The sequence below is a fragment of the Leucoraja erinacea genome, chromosome 27 (assembly GCF_028641065.1).
Source record: "Leucoraja erinacea ecotype New England chromosome 27, Leri_hhj_1, whole genome shotgun sequence".
NCBI classification, from domain to species: domain Eukaryota; kingdom Metazoa; phylum Chordata; class Chondrichthyes; order Rajiformes; family Rajidae; genus Leucoraja; species Leucoraja erinaceus.
The window spans coordinates 30,794,598-30,805,736 of record NC_073403.1 but is presented as its reverse complement, the minus strand read 5'-3'; the positions used below and the strand labels follow the sequence as shown (position 1 = coordinate 30,805,736).

General features: G+C 50.3%; 2 protein-coding genes across 2 annotated transcripts in view; both read right to left on the bottom strand.

Moving 5' to 3' along the window:
* Nucleotides 1-1,077, bottom strand: part of LOC129710399 (interferon alpha-1-like) — a 12,122-nt gene extending 11,045 nt beyond the window's left edge. Inside the window, exon 1 of the mRNA XM_055657371.1 lies at nt 1,010-1,077. Coding sequence (XP_055513346.1) covers nt 1,010-1,030 — 21 coding nt within the window. The 5' untranslated portion in view covers nt 1,031-1,077. The remainder of the gene's footprint in view (nt 1-1,009) is intronic.
* Nucleotides 1-11,127, bottom strand: part of LOC129710397 (interferon tau-3-like) — a 75,962-nt gene extending 64,835 nt beyond the window's left edge. Inside the window, exons 1-2 of the mRNA XM_055657368.1 lie at nt 10,883-11,127; nt 7,984-8,223 (exon numbers count right to left, since the gene is read on the bottom strand). Coding sequence (XP_055513343.1) covers nt 7,984-8,223; nt 10,883-10,903 — 261 coding nt within the window. The 5' untranslated portion in view covers nt 10,904-11,127. The remainder of the gene's footprint in view (nt 1-7,983; nt 8,224-10,882) is intronic.
* Between the last annotated feature and the right edge of the window lie 12 nt (nt 11,128-11,139).

Here is an 11,139-nt window from a genome sequence, read left to right as displayed (position 1 = left end):
CGGGAGAGGTGGCCACTCTGAGACACAAGATATCAACGTTACTAGGGTTAGGGTTATATTGACACGTGTACCGAGGTACAGTGATTAACTTTGTTTTCCATGCTATGCATTCTAAACAGATATACTGTAAATAAATACAATCAAGTCAAACATGTCGAGTCGGTTGAGCGAAGGGGAAGATCCAGAGTGCAGAATATCAACAACCCCAGAGAGAGAAACACTGGAGAACAGGCTCCGTGTAATCATTGACATTTGAACAACAAACAGCCCGGAGAGTGTCGGATCGGTCTCTGGGAGCGGGTCCAACTCACCATTTCATTCAGTTTGTCTAGACTGTCCGTGTTGAGAACTTGCAGTAACTGCAGCCTCTCACAGCCCAGGCTCAGGGTCCCGGACAACAACATACACACAATCCAAACTCTGCAAACACTGCCCAAAGTCATCTTCAAGCCACAGTGAGTAAAGCACCGATCTGAGATCAGAATCTGCTCCGAAAACGGTTCCTGATCGCTGACTGAAACGCTGGATATGGAAATGCAGCGACTTGTGATTCTGGAGCGGCCGCCTGTGCTGCTGAGACCGGTGGCTGTGGATACTGTGAGCTGTCTCTGCCATGCTGCCCGCTTTAATATGTTACAATCCGACGATAGGTGATGTTTGAAAAGTGAATTTATTGTGCTGGAAATTTGCAAGGTGTCAGGAGAGAGCGGTCTCCGTTCTGAAGTAAGGAATGTGAAAGTGGGAGAGTCCCGCAGCAGCGACGAGGGAATCCGCGATAGGAGAGAACAAGCAGCGCTGCGGCTCAGAGTTTCGCAGGTTCACATCGGGGGGGTCACAGGTGTTGTGGGGGAGGCTCAGTCTAACGCAGGGGACGGGGTGGGGAGGGGACGTGACTGTGGCTGTGCATCGCTGGGGGCTGCATTTTATCCGGGTAATAATAACACTGCGACTTTCAGCGCTCACCCTCGGAGCCACGGACAAAGACTGTTAAAGCCGCCCCTCCACTCACCCAACTGCGTTGAAGCCACATCTCAGGGGGACAGTGCGGGGAGACGGGTCGCGGCCGCTTGGTTGGTGGCGACTCTCTCAGCGCCGATACACCGGACCCACACTCTGCTCTCCGAGGAGAAAGTTATTCTGCCTCTCTGTTCTTTACACCAGACATTTCTGCTTTTGTTTGAAATTAAACGGCTTGTAGCCGAGTGTGAAGTCTCCGGCTCGGTCTGTCGAGGGGAAGCGGCCGAAGCGAAAGCGTCCCGGGGACAGAGACGGGCTCGTCACATCCGAGAGTGGGCGTGTGTGTGAACCGCTCGGGTCCCGCTGAGAGGCTGAAGGGAAACGGTATTGGTTTATTATTGCCACGTGCACTGTGATATTGTGAAAATCTTTGTTTTACCGCTATTCCGTCAAATCTAAACTTGCAGGACACGTTTAGTTTATCACTCGTTCACGGTGGTTTTATGTTATCCCACTTTGTCATCCATTCTCTGCACTCGAGGGTCAATTAACAGGCACTTTTTCAGTTAGGGTACAAATCCACCAACTCCCAGTGCTTTGGTTTGAATGTTTGTGGTACCACCTCCTCCCACCCTTCATGTTGCAAATACTCTATTCCCTAATCTCAATGTTGTAGATCATGTGCATGTGCCTTTAATATAGTGACCTCACCACTACTAACCACTCCCCGAATCAGAAGTATAATTGCAACCTCCCCACCCATTGATCTCTCTCTAGCTCCGGTGACAGACCACGTACAGCTAGGGCAGCAACGGCTATGTGATATTATTAAAGAAGTAGTAAAGACACAATGTGTTCATGACTCCTCTTTACATGGTGTCACAATCGTGCCTCCGCGCCTCCTGTTTGTCGGTTTTTATTTACGTTTGACCCAGTTCCCTATCCCTTGTTCTACCTCCCGTGCCATGGCTACCTCTTGCCGCAAGCCCGATGTGCTTGTCTTCGACTCGGACATTGCCCATCGGTGGGGTGTCTTTCGCCGCGATTTCAACCGCTACGTGACGATCGCCCATCCTGCTGCCACCGCTGAAACTCGGGCTTCTCTGCTCCTCAACCTGGCTGGTCCCGATGCCCTGGAACGATCTGAGTCGTTTGTATATGCTGCAGGTGAAGATGCTCGAGACCCGGTATGTCTTATGGCTAAGTTTACAGCAATGTGTGACACCCCCACCAACTGCATTTTAGAGCGTTTTAAAATGTTCAGTCGGCGTCAGATCCCTGGGGAGTCAATCGACAACTATATCGCTGCGTTGCGACACATGGCCAGGCGTTGTCGCCTGGACGCTCTGACTCCCGATCAAGTGACCCGCGACATCCTAGTATATGGCCTTCTCGATGTGAAGCTACGGGCTGAACTTCTGCGGAAGCCCGACCTGTCTCTGGATGAGGCTCTGCACGCCTCCCGCATGGCTGAGGCTGTCACCTCGGCACTGTCGCCTGCTGATCATGACATTAACTTTGCCACTGTTGCTGGCCGCCGGCGGAACACTGGCCCGCCAACGCAACAGGGTTCCCCTGCACCCGGGGGCGGGAGCCCACGACGTTGCCCCAACTGCAATTTTGCCTCCCACCAGTTCAATGTGTGCCCTGCCTTGGGCAAGACGTGCAATTTTTGCAAAAAGTTAAACCATTTCTCTGCAGCCTGCCGTTCTAGGGGGAAGCCTGCCCCCCCCTTCGGAGAATGTTAATCAACCTTGCTCAGGCTGACAGCGAGCCTGGTTCCCAGTCTTCGCCTGACGAACTCCCTTTGTCTGATACCAGTTCGTCCCAGGGGGAGACCAGCATCTTTTCGCTCTTGGATGCACATGCCTTGATAACGGACCCTTCGGTTCGGGTCTCGGTCAATGGTTCGACCTTCTCAGCGAAAATAGACAGGGGGCAGTTGCCAATGTAATGTCAACAAGCCTTTTCAAGAAGATAAGAACTAATGAGAAAGTGACTGCTGCTAACTCCCGCCTGCATGCCTACGGGGGAGCTGTACTCGTTCCCGTGGGAAAGGCAACCCTGCACTGCAAGGTCCTGAAGGCCTCTCGGCCCCTCACCTTCTACCTGCTAGACTCCAACAACGTTACCTTGCTGGGTGCCCAGGCGTGCCAAGACCTCGGTTTGGTCTCCTTTCACCGTGATATCCACCAGGTGCGGACCCTCATGGACCCCCTGCGCGAATACCCCAACCGTTTCGACGAAAAGCTGGGCAAGCTGCCCAGCTGCTACAAGATTGCTGTTGACCCCAGCGTTGAACCGGTGATCCGCCCGCCGCACGGCGTCTCCTTCGCCATGAAGGACAAGGTTAAATCTACTCTCCTCAACATGGTCACCATGGGCATACTGAAAGAGGTGAGCGAACCCACCCGGTGGGTCTCCACCATGGTTGTTGCCGCGAAAAAAGACAAAACTGAAATTCACATTTGCATCAACCCCAAGGACCTGAACCTGGCCATCAAACGCCCGCACTACCCAATGCGAACAGTGGAGGATGTCGCTGCACAGGTTGGTCCGGCCACTGTTTTTTCGGTCCTCGATGCCAAGAGTTCTTTCTGGCAGATAGCGCTGGACGAGCGATCCTCCTACCTGACGACATTCAGCACGCCTTTTGGAAGGTTCCGATTCCTCCGCATGCCATTCGGGATTAACTCTGCCAGCGAGGTATTCCAGCGAACCATGGAGCAGCTCTTCGCCGGTCTGCCGTGTGCCATCATCGTGGACAACATTCTAGTCTACGGTAAGGACGTGGCTGAGCACGACCTCCACCTCCGTCAGATCCTAGATCGGGCCCGTGAAATCAACCTCAAGCTCAACCCAAAGAAGTGCCGTTTCCGCGTCCCGGAGGTCACTTACGTGGGCCACGTTTTTACTGCCTCGGGGCTGAAGCCTGACCCGCAAAAAACGGCTGCTGTCTCCGGGATGTCCTCCCCCACCGATGTGCCCAGCCTGCAGCGTTTCCTGGGCATGGTCAACTACCTGGGAAAATTTATCCCCGACCTCAGCGAGCTGAGTGCGCCCCTGAGGGAACTCATCAAGAAGGACACTGCCTGGGCCTGGTTCCCACATCACCAACATGCCTTCGACGTCCTGAAGTCTCGACTGGTCAGTACCCCCACTCTCAAATTCTTTGATCTACAGCGTCCCATCGTTCTCACCTGCGACGCTTCCAAATTTGGTCTGGGTGCCGCCTGCCTGCAGCTCCACGATGGCCGGCAGCTGCCCGTTTCCTATGCGTCCCGCACCATGACCTCTGCCGAGCAGCGCTACGCTCAGATTGAGAAGGAACTGCTTGCCGTGGTATTTGCATGCTCCAAGTTCAAGGACTACATCCTGGGCAACAGCTTCACGATCGAGACCGACCACCAGCCGTTGGTCACCATCCTAAACAAGCCGATCCACGTTGCCTCTTCCCGGCTGCAGCGCATGATGCTGCAGCTACAGCGCTTCACTTTTAAAATTGTTTATCGCAAGAGCAAGGGCAAGGACATGTTCGTGGCCGACACGCTGTCCCGCGCACCACTATCGTCCACTGATCGCCACCCATACGAATCGTCTGACCTGATGGTGCTTAACGTTAACATTGTGCCTTCACAGCAGATGCAGTCCCTGGTCAAGCACACTGCCGAGGATCCAGCCCTGCAGCAGCTTGCCGACGTCATCCGGCGGGGCTGGCCAGACAGCCGTTCATCCTTGCCGGCAGGTGCCGTGCCCTACTTCCTGGTCCGTGACGAGCTCGTCCTGCACGACGGTGTGGTGGTGAAAGGACACAAAGTCGTTGTGCCCGCCGCGCTGCGGGACCACTATTTTCAAGTCGCCCACAGCGGTCATCCTGGGGCCGAGGCCACTCTGTCCCACGCCCAGACTCAGTTCTACTGGCCCGGCATGGCCCAAGACATCCGAGAGAGGGTCTCCGCCTGCGCTACCTGCAATAACCTCGCTCCCCATCAGCAACGTCAGCCGCTTCTGCAACAGCCTGCTCCTGAACTGCCCTGGATGGCAGTCGCCACTGACATTTTCGAGTGGCGTGGCAAGCACTTCCTGGTCCTCGTTGACTCTTATTCCAGCTGGTTCGAGGTCGACCAGCTGCACTCCCTCACCTCTTCGGCCGTCATCGTGAAGCTGCGCCGCCACTTTGCCACTTTCGGCTCCCGGCGAGCCTCCAATCTGACAACGGAAGCCAGTTCACCAGTGCCGAGTTTCGGGGTTTCGCTGCCAGCTGGAACTTCCGACACTACACCAGCAGTCCAGAGTACCCGCAAAGCAACGGCTTGGCGGAGCGCGCTGTCCGCAGTGCCAAGGACTTGCTGGAGCATTGCAGACTGTCCCAATCCGATTTCTACCTAGCCCTCCTCAACCTTCGGAACATCTCCCGCGACACTGCCCTGGGCTCGCCAGCTCAGCAGCTGATGGCTCGCACAACGAGACCTCCACTCCCTGTGACCCAGAAGTCCCTCGCTCCCTCTGTTCTCCAGCCTGCTGCTGTCCAGGAGCGCATTGCCCTCAAGCATGCAGTGCAAAAGCGCTCCCACGACCAGTCCTGCTGCCCCCTGCCGCGTCTATTCCCCGGCCAAGTTGTCCGGATGCAGTCCCCCTCCGGTCACTCCAAACTTGCCACCGTTGTCGGTGATGCTGGTTCGCCGCGGTCCTACCTGGTCGACCACGACGGTACCATCTACCGCCGGTCCCGCCAACATCTGCGGCTTGTCAACGAGCCCCCACCACCGCCTGCCGACCCTTTCTCCCCTCCGTTGTCCGCTACACTTCCCGCCGCCCCACGCATGCCTCGCTCCCTGCCATCTCAGCTCGTCCAGCCCCGCTCTCCGCCTGGCAGCCCTCGTTCCCCTGCCCGTCCACCCGCTGCTGCGCCTGCGTCCCCTCCTCTGCCTCCGCCGCCTCCTTCTCCTCCAGGATCCCCGGTTCGGTCGCCCGCCCCGGCTCCGGCTCTTCCTGCAGAGGGGGGAGATGGCGAGCTGCGTACCCGGTCCGGCCGGCTGGTTAAGCCGCCTGTCCGCTATGGTGATTTTGCTTAGCTGGTTGCTCATCTGTTTGTTTAACTGTTTGCTCACATGCTCGTAGCGCATGAGACGTGGTCGCCCGTCACTACTGTATTGCTTTGTTTCCAAGGGGAAGGATGTAGATCATGTGCATGTGCCTTTAATATAGTGACCTCACCACTACTAACCACTCCCCATATCAGAAGTATAATTGCAACCTCCCCACCCATTGATCTCTCTCTAGCTCCGGTGACAGACCACGTACAGCTAGGGCAGCAACGGTTATGTGATATTAATAAAAAGTAGTAAAGACACAATGTGTTCATGACTCCTCTTTACAAATGTCTCCATCTCAGCCACATTTGCCACCAAGATATTTTCAATTTGAAGCCATCTATATCCTCTTTCTTGTGTAAAAGTGGGTGCCCCCTGCTGTCACAGATGGATTCCTCACCCATGTCTCCTCTGTGTCCCATGATTCGGTTCTCCCTCCTCCTATTCCAAGAAGGAACAAGGAGAAATATCCCCCAAGTACTTAATTGTCACACCACGGGCCTTTGCGTTGAACAAATCATTCTCTGAAATTTCTGCCACTTTCAATCGATCCCACCACCAGTCACATCTTCCCATCTCCTCCACTTTCCACCTTCCACATAAACCACTCCCTCAGCAAGACCTTTACTCACTAATTCTTTCCCACCTCCATCTCACATACATTTCCCTGCAACTGCAGGACACGTAACACCTGCCCCTTATCTCCTCCTTCACACCCATCCATGGACAAGAGCAGTCCATGCAGGTGAGATCAAGGTACACGTGCACCTCCTCTAACCTGATCTACCTCTTTTGGTGTTTTCTGATCATATTGAATGGTGGTGCAGGCTCGAGGGGCCGAATGGCCTACTCCTGCACCTATTTTCTATGTTTCTATAAACAAATATAATGAAAAAAAAAAGTCTAATATCTTTAGAATCACATCTCAATGAAAAGTTTTTTATTTATGAAAAAATATCCATTGTTTATCTCTCAACAACAATAAATTAACAAAGATATTCAACTCTATTCACATATGTTTAAAAATATATAGCGCTGAAAATATGAATAAATTATGGTGAATATATATTCTGACCAGTGAGACAGCAATCTCATAATCATTACTTTGGGTGAATGATGAAGTTAAGCACAATGGTTCAGTAAACCCACCACCCGAGAGGGCTCAGTGCAGGCTGGTGCACTCCCAATGCACAGTCTCATTGCAGTAGTGACACATGGAGGACGTATTTTCGTAAATGAGGCAAAAAGCTACAATTCTAAAGTTCAAACCGTTTCCACAGAAGCAAACTGGACGGACATTGTAACAGTTCATATAGATGAGATCATTCAATATGAAATGCCACCAGTTCAATTCAGAGTAGGAAGTGAAATAGTATCGACCATAACAGAAACAAGCTGCAGCAAGGCATTGACAATGATCAACTGACCACAGAGCACCTTATCCAGTCATGGAACTCTGCATTGCAGCAGCTGCCAGTTTTTGAATAATCAGATTCACATTTCATCACAGGATAATGATACAAAAATAAATATCAACAAATTAAAACAACACTTAAATACGAGCCAAAAGATCTTTGTTCTCCATCTCTTGCAAGATGCAATTCACATCAGTATCAGAAAAATATATATAGTAGTCAAAAATGCTGAAGTTGCACATTCTGACAATCAGAAGGTGATATTTTAAATAAATAGTCTTTAATTATAGTCTCTTAAGAATCAGTCTTTAAAAATCTTCAGTATTCCTTGCTGATTGTTGCCATGATGAGAATGAGCTGTTGTAAATGTGCCCTGCTCTCAGTGTAAGTTATTTCCCAGGCACAGTCACTGAATCCCTGGAAAGCAAAAAATCAAGTACATTTATTAGATAATGAACAGATAGAAATTGGCTGCAAAATCTGTTGGTAATTACAAAGTTTCATATGTGGCAGCTCACCTTCTGTTTCAGAAACTTTGTCAGATCCTTAAAATATTTAAGAACTGTGGCATTCTTCCTTGCCCTGGACCCTGGGCTTGCTTTCTTGACACAGACTTCCAGCTCTCCGAGCTGCCGATCCAAGAGAAGTGTGAAGTGTTCCACTGTGGCCTGGACCCATGTTACTGAGCTCAGCTTCATGCTGTAGATCCTGCGGAGGTGATGCAGTGTTTGATGGACAATCTGGATCCTGTCCTGGGCCTGTGCAAAACACACACAGTGACATTAGACAGATCCTGGATCCAGTATGTTTTTAAGTTAAAATAGAATGCTTATGAGTCTTACTAGAATAAGACAAAGTGTAATCAGGTATAGTTTCAAACAATCAATGCGTATATAATAGAAGGCATTACTTTAATGTGAGAGGGGACAGTTTAAAGGAGATCTGTGAGGCAGTTTTTAATACAGAAGTGTTGTCTGCCTGGAATATGCAGCCAGAGGCGGCAGTAAAGCAGATATGTTCATGGCATTTAAACAACTTTTGGATCGGCTCACAGATATACAGGGATTGGGGGGGATACAAAGTCTTTGCAGGTAGATACGTGATAGTCTTGGCATCAGGTTTGGCACAGACACTGTGTGCAGAAGGGCCTGTTCTTGTGCTGTACGTTCTATGTTCAACTGGAGTTCTGCTAACCTTTCACAACTGAAAAGAAGGTCAGAGCCAAGTGAAATTGCATATATTTGTTTGAACAGTGCAGGTGCATTTAGCAAAAGGACAAAATATGCTGGAGTAACTCAGTGGGTTAGTCTCTGGAGAAAAAGGATAATTACCATTTTGGGTTAAAACACTTCATCAGACTGATTGTAGGGGTTGGGGAGAAGAAAGCTCAAAAGGGCAGAGGCTGGACAAAGCATGTTAGGTAATAGATTAGCATCAGGAAGTGGGGGTTTTGATAGGTTGGTGGATGGAACAAAGGCCAGAGATAAGAGAGGAAGGGGTGGAGGTTGAACATGTAACAATTAGTATGGCCTTTTATTATTATAGAATTATGGACTATGGGAGAATGTGAATCGGTTTATATGACTGGTATAAATGGTGAACGACCTTAGTTACAGAGAGGTGTGAGAAGCCATGGCTGTTCTCCTCAAGCCAGAGAATGTCAAGCTGTGATGTTGTAGAGATGTACATTGTCATTAGAAGGATGGTGAAGAGGAAACAGTTATCTAAACGCATGTAGGCCCAGGAACAGGCACATTTGTGGTTAGGGAAAGGGGATTAGGCATAAAAAAAAGATATTGAGCATGGGAGGAGGTCTTGCAAATTGTCCAAAGGTTCATCATATCAAGGCTTTGGAGTAGCTGTTCTGCATTCACCATTCCATTAAAAAAAAAAATCAGCACAGGTATTTTCCAAACCAAACTTGAATGGAGGCAAACAATCAAAGTGCAACAGTCACTCAAATAGACTCATCATCTCACCCTGCTCTTATTTCACCTTAAAGTATTCATTCATGAGAACATCAGATCCTTCAATGCTTTAGAGGTTGAATGTTTAGACCCTGTGGATTCAAGAGAGGAAATGGTCTAGATACCACCTAAATGGTGTTGGTATTTCTGACTCAAGGACCCTCTCAGTCAGTGAGTCCAAAGTCCAACTACACACCGGATGGAAAATATGTTTTTGTTCTATCCTATCCTAGCATTTAGTTCTCACCGTCAAGCAAGATCTCTGGTTAGCGGTATCTCTATTATGGAGAAATGTTTACTGTAGTCCACCCTATTGTGGCTGATCATACTGTTGTACACGTCTATTGGGTCCCCTGTGCCCTCTGCTACATGAACCCAATGGACTTGCTAGGTTATGTAAGTATTTAACCAAACCGGATGTGAGCCTCACAATTGCTCGTTACACTCAATCATTTGGAGGGTGGAGTGGTGTCAAGGTTTATTCAGCTATGATGGACACAGCTTGTGAGATGATTTAGAGGAGGAGATAGTAAAGATGGTTGTAAAAAATTGCAGCAGCTTCTTGATCGATTGGCCAGGTGGGCTGGGGAATGGTTGATTGAATTTAATACAGAGAAATGTGAGGAATTTTAATAAGGGCAGAACCTACACAGTGAATGGCCGGGCACTGGGGAATGTTGCAGAGCAGAGGGATTGAGGAGTGACGGTGCATGGTTCCTTGAATGCCGAATCACAGGTATATAAGGTGGTCAAAAAGGCTTTTGGCACATTGGCCTTCATCAATCAGAGTATTAAGTATAGAGGTTGGGAGGTCATGTTGCAATTGTATAAGACGATGGTGAGATCACATTTAGAATATTGAGCTCAGTTCTGGGCACCATGTTGTAGGAAAGATGTCAAGCTGGAAACGGTACATTTGTTGAAAGTGAAGTGGAAAAGATTTAATGTAAATCGAAGGGGTAAACTTTGCCCACAAACGGTGTTGGGTGTGATCCTGGAGTGGCCGCCTGTGCTGCCGAGACCGGTGGCTGTGGATTCTGTGAGCTGTCTCTGCCATGCTGCCCGCTTTAATATGTTACAATCCGAAAATAGGTGATGTTTGAAAAGTGCATTTATTGTACAGTAAATTTGAAAGGTGTCGGGAGAGAGCGGTCTCCGTTCTGAAGTAAGGAATGTGAAAGTGGGAGAGTCCGCAGCAGCGACGGGGAAATCCGCGATGGGAGAGAACAAGCAGCGCTGCGGCTCAGAGCTTCGCAGGTTCACATCAGGGGGGCACAGGTGTTGTGGGGGAGGCTCAGTCACGGCAGAGGACAGGGTGGGGAGGGGACGTGACTGTGTCTGTGCATCGCTGGGGGCTGCATTTTATCCGGGTTATAATAACACTGCGCGTTTCAGCGTTCACCCTCGGAGCCGCGGACAGAGATTGTGTTAAAGCCGCCCCTCCACTCACCCAACTGCGTTGAAGCCACATCTCAGGGGGACAGTGCGGTCTCACTCAGCGCCGATACACCGGACCCACACTCTGCTCTACGAGGAGAAAGTGCTTCGGCCTCTCTGTTCTTTACACCAGACATTTCTTCTTCTCCTTGAAATTAAACGGCTTGTAGCCGAGTGTGAAGTCTCCGGCTCGGTCTGTCGAGGGGAAGCGTCCGAAGCGAAAGTGTCCCGGGGAAAGAGACGGGCTCGTCACATCCGACAGTGGGCGTG